The sequence below is a fragment of the Lolium perenne genome, chromosome 3, assembly GCF_019359855.2.
Source record: "Lolium perenne isolate Kyuss_39 chromosome 3, Kyuss_2.0, whole genome shotgun sequence".
NCBI classification, from domain to species: Eukaryota; Viridiplantae; Streptophyta; class Magnoliopsida; order Poales; family Poaceae; genus Lolium; species Lolium perenne.
Window position 1 is genome coordinate 49,470,420 of NC_067246.2, and position 24,926 is coordinate 49,495,345.

The 24,926-nt window shown below is 43.2% G+C and overlaps 2 protein-coding genes across 2 annotated transcripts; one reads left to right on the forward strand and one right to left on the reverse strand.

Moving 5' to 3' along the window:
- Positions 1-1,509: 1,509 nt before the first annotated feature.
- Positions 1,510-2,665, forward strand: LOC127341322 (uncharacterized). The gene has a single exon (XM_051367132.2). It carries the CDS (start codon positions 1,573-1,575, stop codon positions 2,572-2,574), a length of 1,002 nt encoding a protein of 333 aa, XP_051223092.1. The 5' UTR covers positions 1,510-1,572; the 3' UTR covers positions 2,575-2,665.
- An 833-nt stretch (positions 2,666-3,498) lies between these two features.
- Positions 3,499-7,154, reverse strand: LOC127341323 (mitochondrial import inner membrane translocase subunit TIM14-2). The gene is made up of 3 exons (XM_051367133.2): positions 6,912-7,154; positions 5,938-6,116; positions 3,499-3,838 (listed from the first exon to the last, which is right to left on the reverse strand). The coding sequence occupies exons 1-3, from the start codon at positions 6,912-6,914 to the stop codon at positions 3,682-3,684; spliced, it is 339 nt and encodes a 112-aa protein (XP_051223093.1). The 5' UTR covers positions 6,915-7,154; the 3' UTR covers positions 3,499-3,681.
- Positions 7,155-24,926: the final 17,772 nt, after the last annotated feature.

A 24,926-nucleotide genomic window follows, 5' to 3' on the forward strand; every position in this document is an offset into this window, starting at 1 on the left:
GCTTCGGGTAGGGACTAAAGTTTTCATCGTCCGAATGTCTTGATCATCTGTTGAATGTTAAATCTTGTGCTTGATGTAGAGTCGAAGTTGCTTTTAGTCGGGTGCGCGAAGCGCTCCCGATGGGAGTAGCCCCCGAGTCTATGGGCGGATGCTTGCAGCCGCGCATAGACTCAAGTTGTACTACTCGAAGATCTTGATGTTGATGCTGACGTCTTCAGGTTTATTCTTCTTTGTCGATGAGGCTGCCATCTTTTTTATCGGGTGCGCTACCAGCGCTCCCGATGGGAGTAGCCCCCGAGCCTGTAGATGAATATGAAATATTCATGTATAGGGTGTAAAAATGCTGAGTTGAATACCGTAGATGTCTTCGAGTTCTGAGAACATTTGGATGCTTTTGATGATGTCGATGACTTTGATGATGTCATAGATAGAGGAGTTGATGATTTGGATGTTGTCAAAGAGGAGTCGATGATTTTGATGATGTCCTGGGGGAGTCAATGATTTTGATGATGTCCTGGAGGAGTCGATGATTTTGATGGTGTCCCGGTGGAGTCGATGATTTTTATCGGGTGCGCGTCCAGCGCTCCCGATGGGAGTAGCTCCCGAGTCTAGGCATGGATGCTTGCAACCGTGTGTAGACTCAAGTCGAGCAACCCAATCTTATAGTTTTCTTCAGATGCCGGTGGCAAATATTTGTTGAGCAAATCTTGATGCTTTTATTTTTAGCATCGGTATATTATGATGCTTTTGTATGAAAGTTGTCGGGAGCAATTTTTTGAGTGATCAGCTCATGTTGCAGGTTCAATAAACCCGTAGTAATCACAACTTTGCTACAATCGATGATGTATGTTTTGGCGACAGCCCCCAAACGAATCGAGGGAACTATGCCTGCCGTCGACTCCGTCGCTCTTTAGTACCTCCTTATTTTGATGTACCGACATGGGTCTTTTTTGTAAGTAATTTTATCCAGTAATTTTATCCTTGCTATTAGCAGCACTCGTGTATTTTCTGAGGCTTTAGCAAAAGGATAATTGTATATTTTTGTAAGTCCCGTTGATTGCCATCTATTGCAGCGCTCGTATTTTTCCGAGGTTTTAGATGATAATTCCAAGTATAAAGAGTCTTCATGTTTGGTTGAATTCCAGCGAACCAGCGCTCCCGATGGGAGTACCGGCATGACCTTTCATAAGTGTTATTGCTTCCACCAATTGTAGCACTCACATGTTTCTTGAAGGCTTTTGGTGAAATCATTGATAGTATAAGGTTTCTGAAAAATGGTGAATGGGTAATAGTACTTCTGAAAAAAAAAATCGGTTATTATGTTTGCAACAGAATCTGGTGGGTCCGGCTCCCGTAACGGATAATCTATCCCCTCGCTCGGCCGCGCCGCACCGGCGTAGACCAACTGACGAACTTTGTCTTCTGACGCAAGGAAACCGATCATATCGGCCGCTGCTCTCTAATTTACGCCGATCACCGTCGCGTCTTTACGAATAACCCCCGGCCTTCTTCAACATCCCGCTCATCCACCGCCATTACCTACAGCACCCAGAACGAGAGAGCTCGGTTGCGATGGACGAGAAGAGGCGGCTCTGGATGGAGGAGGCGTTGACGGTGCCGGAGACGCTCCTGCACGTCGGCACCTCGGAGGGAGCCCTCGCCAGCATCGCCGACGCCTGCAAGCTGCTCGGCGACGACATCTGGGGATCCGAGCACGACGACTACAACTACGACGACGCCGACTCCGCGCCCGACTCCTTCTCCCAGCTATCCGAGCACGCCGACGACTCCAGGGTCCTCCTGGCCACCTCCTGCGGCCTCGAGCACACCATCTGCACCCGCCTGCTCACCGCCGTCGGCGCCGAGCAGAACTTCCGCCCCGTGCTCCCGTTCTACCCCACCAGCGCCGGCAACGGCATCTTCGGCTCCCAGAGCGACGAGACCCGCATCGCCCGGAGCGCCGAGCGCTACTTCGGCTCCGAGGGATTCAGCTCCCAGAGCGACGAGACCGACATCGCCCGGGCCGGCGCGCGCTACATCGCCGGACTCAGCCCCGAGGGCGACGAGATCGAGATCGCCCGGGGCGACGCGCTCGCTTCCGCCGAACGCGTCCACGGCGTGCTGATCGGCAACGACGGCTTCGACTACTGGGCCAACCGCATCGCCGGCGCGCACGCTCCCGACGGGCCCCTCGCCGCCGCCCACCGCGAGATCACGCGCCTCGTCGCGCTCCACGGCGAGGCCGGACACGTCCTGGCCCACTGCGCCGCGCCCCTCGGCCTCCTCCTGCGCCACGACGGCGACGACCCGGACCGGGCCGCCTTCCTCCCCAACGCGCACGCCGCGCTGCAGAGCCTGGGGTCCGCGGCGTCGGCCACCGCCGCGGCCGAGGACTTCCTCCGCTCGCGGTCCACGGCGCGCTCCTGCAGCGGGTCGTGGTCCGGGGTCACGCGGCTCGTCGACGACGCCAGGCGCGACGTCCTCGAGGCGCGGTGCGCGGTGGAGCGGATGCAAGACGCCGCGGTGGCCGACTTCTTCCACGCCTGGAAGGTCATCAAGCGCGCTCCATCCTGATTGCAGCCGCCTCCAGGCTGCAGACTCCCATTCTTTCCGCCTCCACGGCGTGTTCATGGTTCGTGAATCAAACTTGTTAGATCATGGCCGAATGATCAAAATCTACTGTAGTAGGTACTACGTCGAAACTGGATTGCGTCAGTACACAAATGCACGCACATTTCTATTTCTTTAGCCAAAATGTTCCAATAAAACGCAAACTGTACATCTTTCTTGGGTAATTCCTGTCCGTATATGCTTCCAATACAGCAACAAATAAAATGCACCTTCATGTATACCTGTTGCCTCTTGTACTGGGCTGCGTCAGTACACAAATGCTCGCACATTTCTGTTTGCTTAGCCAAAATGTTCCAATACAACATCTTGGGCAGTGTCTGTTTCTGTATCAGAGTCCAATACAGCAACAGATAAAATGCAACTTCATGTCAGTGTACCGGTTATCTCTTGTCCAAACATTGATACACAAGAGGCTGCAGCATGGCCCACAGCAACTGCGTCATCAGCAGACTAGAAGGTATAACAGTACAAGGACCAAGTTAACCTGTAACTCACCACAGATAACAGGCTTGTATTCAAATGACTGAAGCACCATGGTGTAACAAAGGCTGCAGAAGAACCATGTCGCAAGCTATCACAATCCACAACAGGATAGACAGATAAACAAGATAACCATGCAAATCTCAACACACAGCAACTTCATGCAAATCTCTTGTCCAATCATTGATACACAACACAAGAGGCTTCTCAGCATGGCCGACAGAAACTGCGTCATCAGCAGACTAGAGAGTATAACAGCACAAGGACAAACCTACCATGTAACTCACCACAGATAACAGGCTGGGTACTCAAATAACTGAAGCACCAGGGTGTAACAAAGGCTACAGAAGAACCATGTTGCAAGCTATCACAATCCACAACAGGATAGGCAGATAAATAAGCAAGAATATCATGCAAATCTCAACACAGAGCAACTTCATGTACACCAGTTGCTCCACAGCTAGCGGGCACAGCACAACTGGATCTTGGAGTGTCAAACAGTGAAATGACCCTTGTCTACCTAAGATTCATTATCCAGAACCTAACATCGGAGGAGCAAGTACTATAGAATCAGAAGGCTGAACCACCTCCTTTTGTTTTCCCTAGCAGAACATCTTTCGCCTCGTTGATCTTCGACGCGAGGTAATGGCTTCCACCCGCATCCGGATGGTTGGCAACCATGACCCTCTTATGTGCCTCTTTTACCTTATCAGGACGGACGTTTTCCCTGGAGGAACCAAAAGAAAACAAGGCAAGTTAACAATGGCAACACGCAAAACAAGTGTTAAATTGCAAAAATGGCCAAATCACACATAAATGTCACCTTTGATACGTTACACATTCAAATTTAGAAAGAAGAACTCGAGGCTTTTCAGTAGCATGTTCTTGAGCAACAGAGCACATATCTTTTTTTAATGCAGAGACTGCGCCAAGATAATATTATTGCGATGAGGGGCTAAATTTGACGGGGGGGGGGGGGTATTTTATACTGCTGCATTTAATTGACCAGCAGGAGAAATTGAAAATAGTGAACACATATCTAGTATTGCAGATTTTTTGTTAATATGACTTGTGATGGAGATGCCAGATATGATCCCAGCACCCAGCTTTAGATGGAAACTGTATCCTTTTATGTGCAGACTAATTCTACATGTAGGGAACAATTAGAACAGTGGTCAGTGGCACCAGGCAGAAAGGAAAACGTTCTTATATCGAGAATTGACAACTTTGTTTTCAAGGTTTCAATAGCATGTTCTTAAGCAACAGAGCACAATATTTCTTATGTATAGACTACGCCAAGATAATATTATTGCGATGAGGGGCTCAATTTGAAAGGGGGAGAATTATTTTATACTGCTGCATTTAATTGACCAGAGGGCGAAATCGAAAATAATGAACACATATGTAGTATTGCTGATTTGTTGTTATTGTGACTTGTGATGGAGATGCCAGATATGATCCCAGCACCCAGCTTTAGATGGAAACTGTATCCTTTATGTGCAGACAATTACCCACAAGCCTCATTTGGATGGCTTTGAACTTAAAAATAGTTGACATCCCAACCAGATGCATGTAGATGAGAACCAAGGTCCAAGAAAATTGGACCAGGAATCAAAAATTTACCTTCGCTATAACCAAATGATGTCTAATGGGATCGTGGAATTATCAATGTATTGAACTCTACATTCAAAAGGCTTCTTGGGAACAAACTTAAAGCCAGATATATTCCCGCGACATATATTAACTTCAGCTATGGCCTATTTCATATTTCATCTTGTTCAGTCTGGTCACTCTGAAGGACTGACCTCTCAGAACACAACCATTTGTGTCCTTCCTAACGCTGGTCTGCAGAAGGGTGACGGTGACGCAAGAGCACAGATCGGTTAAAGATCGTGATATCATCATACAGCTAGCCAGTAACATGGTACATGATGGACACTTGGCTGAGATGCAAGCAGTGGTTGACAAGAGGAAGAACAACACAACTTTCCAAAAACAAGGATTTGAGGTTGACTGGGTTCTCCACTCCATTACAATTAAATTTAAAACTCACATCTTGCGTCTCAATTTAAAAGCGTTGAAAACTAGCTGATGCTTTTGCTCTTAGACGGCTTTCTTGCAAAAGTGTTCTTTAGTTGGAACTGACCGAACTTCCTTTACCTTATTTGCAAGGTATTTCAGTTGTCTACTGATGAACCAACTTAAAACTGCATCTACAATTTATGATATATTTACTTGGCTTAGTGAATCTATCACAATATGCATGTGTGTATATGCTAACATTAGCGGGGAGTGCGGAGTATGGACTACAAAAATAAATAAAAATTATGCCCTATCACCACATGTTGCCATGCCAGGTCTAAAGTATCCTACACATAGTGCAGGGAACGGAATGTAAGATAGGGCAACTAACTGCAAAATATTAATACAAACTACCTCAGCAGACTTGCCAGAAAGAATAATTATCACAGGAAATGTAAAGGATGCTAATAGTAACTGCGATCTATTCACTTCATTTTTTTAGGAAACTTAGGATACCAGTTTGGGCTGGTACTGAGAATTGAGAAAGCGAACTCTCTCCATGAGTCTCATGGCAGGGCGAAGGGACCAACATTAGTTCTCTGAGGGTGCTGCGCTGCATGAATTCTATCTTAACCTACTCCAATCATTATCCCCCAAGTGGTATGCTGGAGATGTACACGACACAACACAGTTTCAACAGGATGAGATGCAGCTAGAATCCTAGAGGTGAATATCTGCATGCCAAGAGAAACATAAAGAATACTTGACTCTGGCATGGAAATTATGCTTTTGTATAGCACGCACCTGATACCCAGGATTAGACCAGCTTCCCTTCGGGTCATTGTAGCTTGAAATCCACCTTCGTAGAATTTACGCATCCTTGGGACTATGGGCCTTGCCTTGTAAGCATGCCAAGCCTGGATGCTATATCTGCCCGCAAGAGCAGCACCAGCAACCGCGAGTCCAGCAATGAGTGCTGTGGCCTGCAGAAACGGAATAGATGTAAGCAACAGAAATTGTAATATTGTCGTGTTGCATATCCAACTTGAACTTCTTTTCATACACTACATGCATGATTCATGCACCAGAGTGGAAAACCATCGGCTGGTCAAATAATCTAACAATGAATAAATAAATAAGATGTACTGATAATATGCATGAATGGGGTGAGACAGCAGGAAATTGCTTGTAGATTACAAATACATATCAAAGCATCCATGAGTGATTGTTGTTGACAACAATTTCTGAGTTATTAATCAATATTTAACAATAGATAAGAGATCTTGGACTATCCCGTGACTAGTAGAAATCTGAAACATCATTTCATCCAGAAAAGCATCCGAAATTCAGAATGATAAGCATTAAGACCTGTGAATCAAGCAGTTGTTTACACTAATTTATCCCATTCTATCGATATGTTAAAAACTAGTTACAGCAGCAATAACTACGAAACGGAGGCTAGGGATCCAATTAATCAATGGAAGGATACAAATTAGGGCACAAATTGTCGTGGACACAAGAGGAATTAATCTCAATCGTTCCCAGTTTTAGACTGGAGACCCATACTCCTCCCAAGGACAAATTCCAAACGAACATCTCATCCCCCCAGCCACACATTAGCATCAATACGCTCTGAAATGTCACAGAAATTGACTGCAATCTACAGGCCGAATTACACGTTTCTTCGAAAGAACCGACCCAATCTAAACTCTAACAAGCGCAAAGCGATGAAACCTATTTGAAGAAAGCGTGAGCACGCGAGTTTGAATGGAGCTCACCATTTCCCCGACCAGTAAATCCGGCGAGTTGTTGCGGGAGGGAGGGCACAGGGGACGTGACCAGCGGGTGGCTACACGCAGGCGCGGAAACGGACGGCGCTAGGGCTTCGGAGATCGACGGAGAGGAGGCCGGCGTCGTCGGAGGCAGTAGAAGCTTCGCGGCGGAGGGATGGATGGATCATGGAAGACGGAACCCTACTTGGGCTGGGCCGTGCCAGGGCCCCACGAACTGAGCCGAAGAAGGAAGATGGTAGTCGCATGGCTCCTGAACATGCATCTTAGGTTGGCGTGTTCTTCTTAGGAAAGCGTATTCTCAGTTTGCAATAATGTCCGGATGATTTGTTTCCAGTTTCCACGGGGTTTTTTTAGGGGATTTGTTTCCACGGTTGGAGCTACAGCATTTTTTTTTCAAAATGGAGGTGAAGCTCCAGCTTTGCATCAAAGATATGTCAAGAACATACATCACAAAATCCAAAGCCCAATGATCAAATGAATAGGATGTCAATGTGCAGGAGCGGGAAAACTTCTTGGTAGAGATGCACATAAAGCATAAATCAGTTGTTTTACAAAGAAAAAATCTTCACAATACCTACTATACCGGGTGTTTAATTCTGACATCAATAGTCCACAAATGATATGGCTCAACTAGGCGATGAGTGGAAGCTTGCTCAGACTTTCGAGGTGGATAGAAACAATAGCAGCAGTCCCAGTTTTTTTTTTCTTTTTGAGGGGATTTGTTTCACGGTTGGATCTAGAGCATTTTTTTTCAAAATGAAGGCGACGCACCAGCTTTGCATCAACGTGATGCATACCGCTTTCATTTAATTTTATTCAACGAAGATATGTCAAGAGCATACATCATAAACCCGAAGCCAAATAATCAAATGAATAGGATGTCAATGCTCAGGAGCAGGTGCTACAGTAGAGGAGAACTTCTTGGTAGACATGCACATAAAGCATAAATCAGTTGTTTTACAAAGAAAAAACCTTCACAATACCTACTACACCGGGTATTTAATTCTGACATCAATAGTCCACGGATAATATGGCTCAACTAGGCGATGAGTGGAAGCTTGCTCAAACAATAGCCTCAGTCCCGGAAACTAGCATGGCTTATTGTATTGGAGATGCAAATGAACACGCACTCTTCATCGACTTCCAACAGTAGCCTCATGATAACTGATATACCCCATGAGATCTCTAGTGATTTCGAAAATGAAGAATGAATACCTTTATGGGTTGATGTGTGGTCATGTTGTGGTTTTGGTTGTATATATTGAGAAGAATAAATGTTGGCTCGTCTCGTGATGCTTGTTTGGAAAACACTTAAGATTTTAGAGTAGCTAACGGCCGGCTCTCGAAAAACTTAGGTGGTAGGGAGGTTGGTTTGGAGAGCAACTCGATGGTCTTAGGAACAATTCACTGCTTGGTGCGGTGAAAAAAATCCCTTGCGAAGATTTTGCTTATGGCTTTCTAGTTTCTTTTCGGTTTAAATTTGTGTGACAAATATCTTCAGTTAGCGATAGTAGTGGAAACCTGGGGTTTGTTCTTCTCATGAAACAAATAACTAGCAAGGGGGAGATAAGGGAATTCAAGGACAAATTACATGCTTACACATCAGACACTAGAAAATTATACTCCCTCTGTTTCGGTTTACTAGTCCTACGTGTATCTCTAGGTCGTCAATTTGAGCAATTTAATATATGATATATATTACAAAAAATGTACCATTAGAAAATTTACGTTTTATACTTTCTAATGGTATTTTTTTTTGTTATATAATTTACATTATATAGATCAAATTAACGACCTAAGTACAGTGCATGCCTAGTAAACTAAGAGAGGGGGAGTACTAGTTATAACCAAGATAGGTAAGTGCACTAGTGGAGCTATGTACAATTGAGGGCGCCAGCGCCACCAACCCCTATCCTAAGGTTTTTGCTTAATAGTCTTTGCCACCACCCCACCTAGCTCGCCAATAGATAAGTGTATTCTTCAAATTTCTATTAATATAACTCCTGCAGTGTAGAACACTCTTTAAAGATATTTCAAGATACTAAATAAACAAAAATGTAAACACATTATGGTACACATAAATGGCTCAAACAATGCGTGAATGAATGTGATTGTCATTTTTTATGCTTTATCTACATTATTTTGAAAGAAAAATACGGCAGGGGAAACCCCTATGGTGGTTTTTTAATAATAAGAATCCAAATATATGTTCATGGGAACTTGAATCTAGGTGGTTGGGTTGTACATACACATCCCTAACCAAATGAGTTAGGCTCACTTCTTCATCCATGGGCTCTATCTACATTCACATGGGGTCCAGTGTCATTTAAGATCATTCGAATGGGTATAATATAAAATATTATGAATTTAGAGATAAATTAATTCTAAATAGGTAAAAGTATTTTGTATAAATAACATGAGCTCTGACTCGGAGATAGTGTCTTTTCTCTTGAGGAAAATAGCACGCAGAACCTAGTAAAATAGTACTGTTTGTAACCAAGCATCATCGGTGTAAATAATCAATGGTATCAAAATAGGAAAAATTAATGAAACACGGGTCATGGTGATAGAATACTTGTATATCCCTTTTAGTTAGACACTAACAAGTCATATATTAATTTGGTAGTATATTAAAGTATGAATAGAAGTCAATCAGGTGCGTTGTGCCAATTCTCCGAATCAAACCCTACTATCCCATTTTTCATGGTATCAGAGCCATTTAATCATCTCATCTAGCTTCCTAGCCGCTGCCACGAAAATTCGTCGCGGCAACTTTTTCTAAAACCGACTTCCTATCCCATTTTTCTAACACCAGATGGGGAAGGGGATGACCCTCCCCACATTTGTTTTTTTAGGATTTTAAGATTTTTAAATTGAGCTGACATGTGGGACTCCACATCACCAAATTATGCCACCTCAGCCCTAACTAGTAAGCCCTACTTGTCAGATTTCCTGTCAATTCCCGTTTAGCGTATTCCACAAAAAAACTGAGCAAAGTCTGGTGGTTTTTTGTCCCGTAAACATAAAATGGTGGCAGAAAGTAAAATTCACCATCAAAATGGTGGTTTTATGCTATTGACTCATTAAACGAAGAGGCCTAAACATAGGTTCCTCCTTTTCCTGAATCCTGGGGAAATTGTTTCGTAAACACCGTAGCAATATACCAATTCAGTTTTGCTTTTTCCCAATGACCAGATCAGCATGCATCAAAACCCCCTGATTTCTTGGGATAGTTTTCTCATTCATGCATCGCCGTATCCTCTCATGCCCTCCATGCATGGCTCCATGCCCATACATGCAACCAGCAGCAACATAATGCGTTGCTGATCTACTTCCTGTCCAGGGGCGTGCAAGCCATATTCATGCACACGCAAAGTCTTTCTGAAGAGACGAGGACATGAGGACACGGTCTGAGAGCCGGAGACTCGCCCGATCGACCGTCGAGGGGATGATGACGCGAGGGCGTCGGCGTCTCTTGGGCCTTGCTGATCTGCCTATTCCTTCCGCCGGATCTGGCCGCCCGAAGAAGCGGCAGCGGCGGGGTTTCCGCTGCTGTACAGCCGCGCCGACACACGGCCGTACCCTTGCGGCCGTAGCACACTCCGGCAATCAATCCTCTGGCAGGAGGGACTGGGCCAACCTGACGACCGGGCTCGTCGACGAGATCGCCGCCCGGCTCCTCTCCTTCAGCGTGTCGGAGTACATCCGCTTCCGAACCGTGTGCAAGCCCTGGCGCGAGCTCACCGACGATCCGCGCGCGCGCGGCGGCCTGGACCCCCGGTTCCGCCCCCACCAATGGTACCCGCTTTGCAAGAAAGGGGAGCCCCACTCGCGCTGGCGCATCCGCAACCCGTTCAAGAAGACCCGCGCCAGGCTCAACCTCCAGATATTCGCCACCAGCCACCTCCTCAGCGTGGCCGACGGCCTCCTCGTCATGTGCGACAAGGCCACCAATGTCGTACGCCTCCTTCACCCGTTCGCCAGCGCGTTCGCCGAGTTCCCGGTCATCACCGAAGTACGGTCCGACGATGGTGCCCGCCTTGCCATGGACGGCTTCAAGGCCCGCTTCTCCGGCACAGATTTGTGTGAACTTGCCTTCCCCGCCTTCGACGCGGTCATTGACATCGCGTATATTGACGACTCCACCATGCCGCCGACCCTCCAGCTCTTCGTCTACAATGAGCCGTGGATCGTCATCTGTGCCAAGCCTGGCGATGACCACTGGGCGCCCCTCCACCCCAGCCACCTGAGGTACGACGCTTTGTTCTTGTTCAGAAACTCGCAGGACAGGGGTAAGCACATACCCCGAGTAGTGGGCGTCAATAACTGAAAAGTGAAAACACACCGACATTAAGGTGGATCTGTACCTTCTCCCTTGATGATCCTGGATGAGCGCCTACTGGGTGATTGGGTGCCCAATTTGTTTTATCCCTCTTCGTAGATTTATATATGGATGGATTCTCGTCGAACTATTCTTTTGTGTGCTTTGTTCGCTTCTATCTCATTTTACTTCCAACAATTTATTATGTGCTTTCTTTACTAGTTTGTGGTGTTTTTAAAATTCCAAACTAGAGAACCAACCGTAAAGTTAGAGAGAATGCATTTGGCCAGAGATGTTTCCCATAATAGTAGTTTGCCCATCAATTTTCGTTACTAGACCTAGAAGTTCCTTACAACAACTATCGAAAGAAAAGAAAATACTAGAGTATCAGCATGACAGCAATCTTGCTGTTGTTGGTTTGACCGCATGAACCTCCACCACTACCACCACCACCCTGTTGTGTTGTTGGTTAGATCCCATCTACCTCTCCCAGGGCCGGCTCTGGCCCAGGGCAAGAAGTGCGACGGCCCGAGACCCAACCAAAACGGGGGCCCATTATTTCTGGCATAGTGCATATAGGAAAAGGTAGAGGAAAAAATTTTAGGCCCATCTAGCATGCACGCAGTCTAAATAGGGCTCATTTATAAAGATTGCCCTGGGGCCCTCCAAATCCTAGAGCCGGCCCTGACCTCTCCCTATTGCCTTGCTTGATCAAGAAAAAGGAGACATCACCGAGCCGTACGTGTGCTAATCTCGGAGGTCCCATTCGTTTCAGTGTTGGATCGGTTGGATCACGAAGATGACATCATCGACCAACGTTTCCCCTCGTGTTTGTCAAGGGTATGCCGATCTTACTTATCTCTTTCCTTACATCTACCTTAGATTGGATCTTGGTTTTTTCCCAGCACTTGAGAGAGATATTTTTATTTTGAAAACTTCAACCGATTCATCACTCCTATTGTGTAATACTAATTTCATGTTGATATGTAGAGCTTCAACCAACACAATTCATGTGCTAGGACACAAATGTCATAGTCATACCCAAACTCCCAACCATAGCGAACCAAAAATGATCTTTTGGGACCTGCGTACAACGTTAATTGTTGTTGATGTACTAGACATAGGATGTCGCATAGTCATTCGCAGACTACCAACCACACCACACCAAAGAAAATACAAATAAAGATCATCTAGAACCCACCACACTTTCAAGTTGAGAAGCAAGTGTTATTGTCCGCTTCTTGGTACATCCTAACATAAATCTTGCGTATAAACAACATATTTAGAGGGACAAGCGACAGCTCCATTGATGCCCCAACAACAAGACAATATTTTTTTATCAAGAAATAAGCATCGCCAACAAGTGAGAAGAAGAGGGATTCAAGCTAGGGCATAGTACTAGTTTACACTTCATACGCCCTAGAATTATCTATTTCGGTGAACTCATTAGTCATGTACTATAGATAACTTTTCCAAGTTATTAGCTAGATTCACAATTCAAAATCACACTCTACCTAGTTTTTTTAGATAATTAGAAACTATGAAGCATTATAGATGTAAACATACAATAAAAATTAAGTGGCATACATTAGTATGCTCGGATTAATATGGTACTATTGATCTGCTAAGATCGTGGTAAAATATGGAGAATCAAGACATTTTCTTAAACATCGCATATTAATTACATATGATAAACATTGTTTTTGCAAAAAGAAAGTATGAAAGTTGTAGCGGTAAAAAAATATATACTTTAGAAGAGTACTTAAAAATGGAATGGTTGACAAAAAGTAAAAAAGTTTAATATTAAAGTATATATGTCCACTCCAGATTATCATGTTTATTAGTACTGATAAGTCAAAATTTTCTCTTAGGTGAGAGAAAAAGAGTGTGACTATTTGTACTAAGGGATGCGATGTACTGGCACGTTAGTAAGACCACTGCATATCCCCCATGAGGATGTACCATAGAGATAATGTATTGCAGTCAAATTTATTGCAATGTTGCGGTTCCTCGTTCTTCTTTGCCGAGGTCGATTTCACTTGGTGCCTCCGTCGATCTAGAGAATGGATTTACATTTTTGTTTGTTTAGTTATAAAAATACACTCGATGATACCCCACACGTTGTTGCGGGATATGTGCAGAAAATAGAGTTGCATCATGCATGTAAGAAGAGACAATATGAAACAGATTAGTGGTGTTCAAGAATGTAACTGATATGTTGGATATGTGCAATTATTTTTTGAGAAACAAAAACATTCCATCATGTTAACCAATTACATCACATTTTCTATCTAGCAACATACATGTCTAAAATTTGAGAAGGGTTTCATGTGTCTCAAACTATTTGAGATGTGTAAATAAGAACAAAAACACATGTTTGGGGAAGGTGAAATGGAAACATAAGAAAATAAGCAAGAAGGGGTTCAAGGAGTCTCTCGTTAGAGAGGATTGTACAAAAAATATTAGTTATAACTTGCATGCTTATGATTGTATGACTTGGATGTAAATTTTCTTACACTACAAAACAAAACAAAACAAAACATATGCAAATAGTTACAACTTGCAGTACCAAGATGTGAAAATCTGCCAGTTTACTCAATTAAGATGTGAAAAAATATGCCAATTTTTTTTTGGTATCTAACAAGTTTTGAAAATCGCAGTATGTATACGTAAAATTCATTCTGCTCGCAATGTTCTCTTCCAGGTTTCCGTTTTAAATATTCCAAAGATCACAATGTAGAGAAGCTTCTGAACAAACTGAGCAACCAATTTCATCCTTGTTGCACCCTAGGACCAAAAGTGAAAATGGACAATAATTGATCGCTTAAAGGAAATGGACATCAAAAGATAGAGTGCTCAAAACTTACATGGTGTGAACACGCTGAGCAACCAATTTCATTTTTTTGAAACATAGTACTCAAATATACGCACATACACTCACCTCTATGAACGCACATACGTACGCCCTACCCCTATGAGCATCTCCGAGAGTCCGAGTCAAATAAACTTCATCGACGGGTCTTGAGATTGAAAAAATCACCACAGGCGCCTCGCTGCCGATGGAAATGTCGTCTCGCACTGAAGAATATTCCGCCTTTATGAGACACCAAAGTGTCAAACCTGGAGTTTGAACTCTGGTGGACTGGGGTTGCCACTGCCCTCCTAACCACCCAACCACAACCAATTTCATCCTTATTATACCTTAGAACAGAAAATGAAAATGGATAATAATTGATCGCTTAAAAGAAAGGGAGAACAAAAGATAGAGTACTAAGAACTTACAGGATAAGTAAATTCACATATGGTTGCAAGTTGTAGCCTTGTACATTAGTGAATAAAATGCAAATAAATGTCATCTGCATCTTTTTGATGCAGACACTGTTAAAAATATTTAACTTCAAGAAAATTAACCAAGCCAAGCACGAGGAATGGGATCATTGAGAATGCTTATGAAGGCATTCATTGGAAGAACATGCAAAGAGAAGGTAATGCATCTAGGAATTAAAAATATCTATCAAACATTTTAAAAGGAGAGATACTTACCTACAAGAAAGCCTCCCATGTAAAAGCATAACAAACAATTAGCTTAAGGCAAGAGACCACCATTCCATTGCAGGTCCGGCCACCCCTTCCACGGGAGCCATATTATCCCTTCACTATCTTGTGTCTAGCATTTCAGTTTCTGTCGATTCTATTTTGGCTACTCTGCGGTGCATATATATATATATTAGGATCAAGTTAGGTATGTTCAACTCGACCATCTAACCCTCTGCTAATTATATTTCCCACTATAAACAAACTCATACACATATTACAACAAAGTCCACCTTGGTGAATATGTCCTTCGTTGCATTTGTTTCTGTCATGCACGAACTTCTGTGTACATGTAACTGAATCAAATCACGAGCTCCCTTGCTACTTCCTTGACTTAATGACTTCACCTGCAAATGTGGTCCCTTCTATTCATCATAGTCAATGATCTGTCATTCTTTTGCACTCCTACTTTATGCTCCCAATTATTTGGAGTATTTATTTAAGATCATCACAAATCGATCATAAAGTTACCGGATTTGAATAAACATATTCATTGTGATCCTGGTAGCCTCTTCTCTTATCTATGTGAAAGTGAACAAACTTACATATTAGGTATACCATATAACTCTTACCCGAACGTATCGCCATCGCTATTGTTGATTGCGTGTTTAATAAATTGGAGGAATTTTGCCATTGTTTTAATTATCTTGAGTCAAATTCGTAGTTTTCTCATCCTTATTTCAAATTTTCTATGATCAATTCACATCCATCTCTCGGTCTCAATAGACACAGTCACCAACATGAACCCGATACCCGTCAACACTGTTTACCATCCACACTTGTCTGACCTATAGCCCCGCCAAGTCTCTTGGGTCTCTAACCCACACCTTGTCAGCCTCCATTGTAGAATATCAACGATCATACCTGACCGATTCAGAGTTCATGTATCCGTTTAACCCTTAACTCCAATCTAAACGACATGCTACTCACTTTTTCATTGAAATATGGTCCAATATTTGTGCACTGATGCCGTAGACCTTTCATTAGCCGAGTGAAATCTTTCATCGGAATCCATCTTCACCTTTTAACTCAAAATCTGAAACCCAACTTTGATTTGCAATTCTGACTTTGATGGACTTCAGTTTTGACCGTCTTCACAAGAAGAAACTCGCTGGAAGAGACGGAGAGTGACGACCTGGTAGCATGATTCGGCATGAATGTAAAGCACCGGATATTTGTGCGTTTAACAGAATATGATCGGTAAAGCACGCCCATGCACGTCACTAAGAGCATCTCCAGCCGTTCGAGCTCCCCGGGCGAAAGTCTGGATATAAGAAACGCCGGATTGGATGTAAAAAGGGTGTGGGGGTCAACTTTTTCCCAGTCGCACCCCCGGCATTCGCCCATCAACGGCGATAAATTCAAAATATCGTCTTCCCGCTACACAAAAGAATCGCCAAACTCCGGCTATCGGATCAGCCACATTCCAGCGATCGAAACTAGACGATTACAGGCTCATCGGCGATCCCGTCCTGAGCATCGGCGTCTGGCGCGGCATCGGTGTCTGGTGCGGCATCGGCGTCTGGCGCGGCATTGGGCGGCGAAGCATCAGCATCTGCAGTTGTCGCAGCGGCGGGAGTTGACGTCGAAGCGGAGGACGAAGGAGCCGACGATGGCCGGAGGATTTCTTGGCGATGGGCGTCGTACCAAGCCCTCGTCTCCTCGTCCATGTTGGCGTCGTTGCCGCCGATTAGGAACGCCAGGTCGGTGTTCCTCTTCTTCGCCGCGGAGGTTTCCTTGAGCAAGGCAATCCGGACGTCCTGGTTGGCGAGCATCGCCTTCCACCGCACGTCGTGCTTGTTGTCCCTCCCGGCGACGTGCGCCCTCGCATCGGCCCAGCACTTGTCGAAGGACGCGTGCAACCTGTCGGCTGGATGGCCGGCCTTCTTCTGCTCTTTGAGCTTCTTCTGGCCGAGCTCGGGCGGCCCGCCGACGCGACAGGTGCTGGATCGTCGGGGTTGTATTGCTCGCCCTTTGTTATTGGCGAAATTCTTGCGCACCGCCTTCCACTTAACGCACTCCGCGATGCGGGCGAACACGTTGAGGTACTTGAACATCTGGCCGTCGTTGTCGTTCGCGTACATATCCAACGCCCGCCGAATCTGCAAAAACAAGCCGGCGATTCAAGATTTCCGTGAGCCACGGCGCTGTCCATCGACGGAGGAGCCACGGCGAGTGAGCATACCTTTGCTTCAAAGTCCTCGCCGCTCACAACATCTTTGTCAATCTCCTCATGTATGCTGTGCCACTTGCTGCACGCCGCCTGAATGATCCCCCAATGGGTGCCCATTGCCTTGTCGCCGCGCTCCATCACCGTCTTATTGAAGTATGGATCGACACCTTGACCCGCTGCCAGTACATGTCATAGTTCTGATTGGCGCCGGTGATGCCGTTCATAGACACGGTCTTCCAAGCTTCGGCGAGGCACTCCTCTTCTTTGCCCGTCCATTTGATCCAAGGCCGGCGAGTTCTTCTTCCTTTCCTTCTTTCCCTTGGACGGCGCCTGTGTGGGTTCAGGCGCTTCCTCTACGTCGACGTCCTGGTCGACGTAGGTCTGCTCGTCTTCTTCGTCGACGTCTTGGGTACCGTCGTTCTCATCGTGGTGACCGTGGTCGAGGTTGACGTCGCCCCGCGACGCAACGACTTCCATCGCCCTTGCCTCCTCTTTGGTGAAGAAACTCGGGCTCGACGCGGCGGCCACGGAGCCCGCCGTGATCATCTCATGCATCACAGGCTCATTCGGCAGCGGCATCCCGAAATTGGAGAAGGAGAGCGGCCCACGTCGAAGGGCAGGCGAGATGCCCTCGTACATCGCGTCATCGTACGCCAGCGGTGACGGCGTAAACCCGGCCATGCCGACGGCGTAGGTGTCTGTAATAACCCAGCACATAGGAACAACGAAGGGTAGATTTAGAAATGGGTTGTGCATTTCATCGCAAAATGGGGGAAATTTTCGCGCTTTATTGCAACTAAACCTAAGAGGGATCGAGATTCTCTCTCATTTTTGCACTTAGGATTAGGCAATGTGAGTTAGGGCAATTTCGACATGATCTCTTTTGTATCTTATTGATTTGGGGAATTATTGCATTTGACAAGTGTTAACACACTTAACAATAAGCATCACACAATAAAGAATGAATTCATAATTCAAACACAAATTATACATTCAAATGACTTTGAATTTCAAATTGAATCTCAAATACAATATTTAATCCAGAATATAAATATTACATAAGACAAAAGCTCATAAACAAAACTTGAGCTTTATTGATACATAACATAAATTACAAGGTCTTTACAATATTCTTGATACAAGAATTGGGAAATAATGAACAGAAATAAAAAGGGAAAATTACAAGTTTGATCTAAAACCTAGATTAAGTAACTTGAGGATGATCTTCTGGTCATATTCACCTTAAAAACCTGCAAAACAAAATAGCAAGTACTAGCCAGAATGTTAGTGTTAAACAGAAATTCAGTTTGGACAGTTAGCAAAACACAGAAATTTAGTTTAGACAGTGAAACTGTCACTGCACACTTGTGCTTGTCCAAATTCCTGGACAGCACAAGATAAGACCAAGGCAGACCAAAACTGAGCAGCCACAGGGGCTCAAGTTTCAGCATATGAGGGTTGTTGCTAACCAAGCAACGGCAAGGCAATGCAAGGGATGAGTCACAAAGTAACCAGGCCTTGTGTGTCATGACCAGGGTAGAAGTAGGGACCATATAAATAGCACCCAAACCCTAGAACCATGACAGTCGACCAGATAGACAATTCACCAGGTAAGGGTGAAGCTAGAGCCAACACAAGTTCATCCAGTTCTTGCCAAGAACAAAACCAACACACAACCACTCATCCCCAGGAATCATGGTGACCTGAGAAGATCAACCAGAATCAGGAGGTGAAGGGCTGTGCACAAAACCCCAAGTCTGCAACAACCAAATATTTCAATCTAGGAGCTGGAACAAGGTATACCAAGTTCCTGGACAGATCCAATGGATCTGATCCATACAATATGCATGACATAATCATGGGATTGAGAAGATGCTCAAATGGTTAGATCATCACTTGGTTTTCACCAAGGATTACTGCTAGTCTAAAAGCCACTAAAATAGAAATCATCTAGATACAGATCATGTGCACAGAAGCTAGCAATCATGCACAGTTGCACACACCAGCAAGATCATATGCACAGATAGCACCAGTAGATGTATTGCAATGATTAGCAGCTAGTAAAGACTACACAGAAAATCATAAGCTTGTAACCATCAGTTAAACCCTAAATTTCATCACAGGCAAGCATATTGGCATTCATATCTAGTATGATTCCCAAATATGCAAGCAAAGGTTGAGTAGCCACAAGATCCAATCAAATAGGTGAGCAACCAATCAGTAGCAAGGCTACTGAGGTCACATCACACTTAGCACCATTTAAAAAGAAAGCCAACTATAACACATCATTATCCAGAAATGGATTCAGATTCATTTGCTTGCTAAATAATCATGAATAACAAAGTCATATACAAGCAAATCATTTAAATCATCACTGCATAAGCAGTTCATCATAAATCAATTTATTCAAGCATGAATTTATCACAAATCCATACTAATTGTTGACAGTAGCATACTGTTAAGCAACAGCACAAGTAAGCAGTAGCATAGTGATGCTTGAGCATCAGCATCAACAAGGAAAATGAATCACTTAGCCACAGAATTAATCAGTAAGCCATCACTGACATTTAATTGATCAAATGGATCAATTGAATCAAGTCAAGCCACACAGATAAGCTAGCCAACAAGCAATGGATGATCCAATGGATCATTAGCTTGCACAGGAAGCACAGAAGCATTTCACAAACATCACTGGCACTCACAAGTGTCACTGATGCACCACAGTACACCTAGACAAGCAAGTATAACATGCCAGTAAGCACAAGCAAGCCCATAAGCAAATACAGCATGGCATATGATGTCTACGCCCCCTCCTTTTCCTGTAGACAGTGTTGGGCCTCCAAGAGCAGAGGTTTGTAGAACAGCAGCAAGTTTCCCTTAAGTGGATCACCCAAGGTTTATCGAACTCAGGGAGGAAGAGGTCAAAGATATCCCTCTCATGCAACCCTGCAACCACAAAGCAAGAAGTCTCTTGTGTCCCCAACGAACCTAATAGGTGCACTAGTTCGGCGAAGAGATAGTGAAATACAGGTGGTATGAATAAGTATGAGCAGTAGTAACGGCGCCAGAAAAGTGCTTGCTGGCGTGTAGTAAGTAAACATGCAGTAAAACAGTAAACAGGCGGAGATTGCAGTATTTGGAAACAAGGCCTAGGGATTATACTTTCACTAGTGGACACTCTCAATATTGATCACATAACAGAATAGATAAATGCTATACTCTACACTCTCTTGTTGGATGATGAACACCGCTATTTGTGTAGGGCTACAAGAGCACCTCAATGCCGGAGTTAACAAGCTCCACAACATTCGATATTCATATTTAATTAACCTTAGAGTGCATGATAGATCATTGTAATTATACCAAGTACTAACATAGCATGCACAATGTCACCTTCATACTATTAGAGGAGAAATAGATCACGTTAATACCATCATAGTAATAGTTAACTTCATAATCTACAAGAGATCATAATCATAAACTCGCCAAGTACTACATGATGCACACACTGTCACCATTACATCATGAAGGAGGAATAGAGTACTTTAATAACATCACTAGAGTAGCACATAGATGAATAGTGATACAAAACACATTGCAATCATAAAGGGATATAAATAAGCACTTCACTATGCTATTCATAACAGTGAATAAGTATTCTGTGAAATATAGCCTAAGAGACCCACACGGTGCACACACTGTCACCTTTACACACGTGGGACAAGGAGTCTCCGGAGATCACATAAGTAAAATTCACTTGACTAGCATAACGACATCTAGATTACAATCATCATCATATGGATCTCAATCATATAAGGCAGCTCATGAGATCATTGTATTGAAGTACATAGAGAGAGAGATGAACCACATAGCTACCGGTACAGCCCCGAGCCTCGATGGAGAACTACTCCCTCCTCATGGGAGATAGCAACATTGATGGAGATGGCGGTGATGTCGATGGAGAAGCCTTCCGGGGGCACTTCCCCGTCCCGGCAGCGTGCCGGAACAGAGACTCCTGTCCCCCAGATCTTGGCTTCACGATGGCGGCGGCTCTGGAAGGTTTTTGCGGGTTTCGTCGATCGTTCTAGGGTTTTCGCGACGGAGGCTTTAAGTAGGCGGAAGGGAGGCATCAGAGGGGGTCTGGGGCCACCAGACACTAGGGCGGCGCGGCCAGGGCCTAGGCCGCGCCAGCCCCATGTGTGGTGGGCCTGTGGCCCCCCTCTGTCCTCTCTCGGGTGTTCTGGAAGCTTCGTGTGAAAATAGGGTGCTGGGCGTTGATTTCGTCCAATTCCGAGAATATTTCCTTACTAGGATTTCTGAAACCAAAAACAGCAGAAAACAGGAACTGGCACTGCGGCATCTCGTTAATAGGTTAGTGCCGGAAAATGCATAATAATGACATATAATGTGTATAAAACATGTGAGTATCATCATAAAAGTAGCATGGAACATAAGAAATTATAGATACGTTTGAGACGTATCAAGCATCCCCAAGCTTAGTTCCTACTCGTCCCGAGTAGGTAAACGATAACAAAGATAATTTCTTAGTGACAATGCTACCAACATAATCTTGATCAATACTATTGTAAGCACATGTAATGAATGCAACGATTTGAAACAATGGTAAATGACATGAGTAAACAATTGAATCATAAGGCAAAGACTTTTCATGAATAGTACTTCAAGACAAGCATCAATAAGTCTTGCATAAGAGTTAACTCATAAAGCAATAATTCAAAGTAAAGATATTGAAGCAACACAAAGGAAGATGAAGTTTCAGCGGTTGCTTTCAACTTGTAACATGTATATCTCATGGATATTGTCAATGTAAAGTAATATAACAAGTGCAATATGCAAGTATGTAGGAATCAATGCACAGTTCACACAAGTGTTTGCTTCTTGAGGTGGAGAGAAATAGGTGAACTGACTCAACATAAAAGTAAAAGAATGGTCCTTCAAAGAGGAAAGCATCGATTGCTATATTTGTGCTAGAGCTTTTATTTTGAAAACAAGAAACAATTTTGTCAACGGTAGTAATAAAGCACATGTATTATGTAAATTATATCTTACAAGTTGCAAGCCTCATGCATAGTATACTAATAGTGCCCGCACCTTATCCTAATTAGCTTGGATTTACATGGATTATCATAGCATAGCACATGTTTCAACCAAGTGTCACAAAGGGGTACCTCTATGCCGCCTGTACAAAGGTCTAAGGAGAAAGCTCGTATTGGATTTCTCGCTTTTGGTTATTCTCAACTTAGACATCCATACCGGGACAACATAGACAACAGATAATGGACTCCTCTTTAATGCATAAGCATTCAACAACAGATAATATTCTCATAAGAGATTGAGGTTTGTTGTCCAAACTGAAACTTCCACCATGGATCATGGCTTTAGTTAGCGGCCCAATGTTCTTCTCTAACAATATGCACACTCAAACCATTTGATCATGATAAATCACTCTTACTTCAGACAAGACGAACATGCATAGCAACTCACATGATATTCAACAAAGAAATAGTTGATGGCGTCCCCAGGAACATGGTTATCGCACAACAAGCAACTTAATAAGAGATAAAGTGCATAAGTACATATTCAATACCACAATAGTTTTTTTAAGCTATTTGTCCCATGAGCTATATATTGCAAAGATAAAGAATAGAAATTTTAAAGGTAGCACTCAAGCAATTTACTTTGGAATGGCGGAGAAATACCATGTGGTAGGTAGGTATGGTGGACACAAATGGCATGGTGTTTGGCTCAAGGATTTTGGATGCATGAGAAGTAATCCCTCTCGATACAAGGTTTAGGCTAGCAAGGTTTATTTGAAACAAACACAAGGATGAAGCGGTGCAGCAAAACTCACATAAAAGACATATTGTAAACATTATAAGACTCTACACCGTCTTCCTTGTTGTTCAAACTCAATACTAGAAATTATCTAGACCTTAGAGAAACCAAACATGCAAATCAGATTTTAGCAAGCTCTATGTATTTCTTCATTAATAGGAGCAAAGTATATGGTGCAAGAGCTTAAACATGAGCACAACAATTGCCAAGTATCACATTGTTGAAGACATTATACCAATTACCACATGTAGAATTTTCTGTTTCCAACCATATAACAATTAACGAAGCAGTTTCAACCTTCGCCATGAACATTAAAAGCTAAGAACACATGTGTTCATATGAACCAGCGGAGCGTGTCTCTCTCCCACTCAAGGATTTATTCAGAGAATGAAAGTAACAAAAACGAAAATAAAAGCAAACGGACGCTCCAAGTAAAGTACATAAGATGTGACTGAATAAAAATATAGTTTCAAGAGAAGTGACCTAATAAGTTGTTGATGAAGAAGGGGATGCCTTGGGCATCCCCAAGCTTAGATGCTTGAGTCTTCTTGAAATATGCAGGGATGAACCACCGGGGCATCCCCAAGCTTAGAGCTTTCACTCTCCTTGATCGTAGTATATCATCCTCCTCTCTTGACCCTTGAAAACTTCCTTCACACCAAACTCGAAACAAACTCATTAGAGGGTTAGTGCACAATTAAAATTCACATATTCAGAGGTGACACAATCATTATTTATACTTCTGGACATTGCACAAAGCTACTGAAAGTCAATGGAATCAAAAAATCCATCAAGCATGACAAAACAGGCAATGCAAAATAAAAGGCAGAATCTGTCAAAACAGAACAGTTCGTAAAGACGTATTTTTAAAAAGCACCAGACTTGCTCAGATGAGAAAACTTAAAACTAATGAAAGTTGCGTACATATCTGAGGATCACTCACTTAAATTGGCATAATTTTCTGAGTTACCTACAGAGAATTAGACCCAGATCCGTGACAGCAAAGAAATCTGTTTCTGCGCAGTAATCCAAATCTAGTATCATACTTCTATTAGAGACTTTACTTGGCACAACAATGCAATAAAACTAAGATAAGGAGAGGTTGCTACAGTAGTAACAACTTCCAAGACTCAAATATAAAACAAAATTACTGTAGCAAAATAAACACATGGGTTATCTCCCAAGAAGTGCTTTCTTTATAGCCATTAAGATGGGCTCAGTAGTTTTAATGATGCACTCGCAAGAAATAGTATTTGAAGCAAAAGAGAGCATCAAGAGGCAAATTCAAAACAAATTTAAGCCTAACATGCTTCCTATGAAAAGAAATCTTGTAAATAAACAAGTTATGTAGGCATAATGCAACAAGCATAGAAAGATAAAACAAGTGCAGCTTCAAGATTTTCAGCATATAGAGAGGTGTTTTAGTAACATGAAAATTTCTACAACCATATTTTCCTCTCTCATAATAACTTTCAGTAGTGTCATGAGCAAACTCAACAATATAACTATCACTTAAAGCATTCTTATCATGAGTCTAGTGCATAAAATAATTACTACTCCCAACATAAGCATAGTCATTCTTATTAATTGTAGTGGGAGCAAATTCAACAAAGTAGCTATCAAATATAGGAGGTATATTGTAATCATAATCAAATTTATCCTCCATAACAGGTGGTAACAAAAGACTACTATCATTATAATCATCATAAATGGGAGGCAAAGTATCATCAAAGTAAATTTTCACCTCAATGCTTGGGGGACTAAAAATATCATACTCATCAAAACCAGCTTCCCCAAGCTTAGAATTTTCCATAGCATTAGCAACAATAGTGTTCAAAGCATTCATATTAATAACATTCCCATTAGCATGCATATAAAGTTCCATGGGTTTTTTAATTCTCTCTTCAAACACATCATGTCCTAATTCAAGATAAAGTTCATAAAGATCTCTCATATTTTTGTTGTTTTCCATTATGCCTAACTAGTGTAAACAAGAAACAAAAAGATGCAATTGCAGGATCTAAAGGAAATAGCTTCGAGCAATCACAGCGGTACC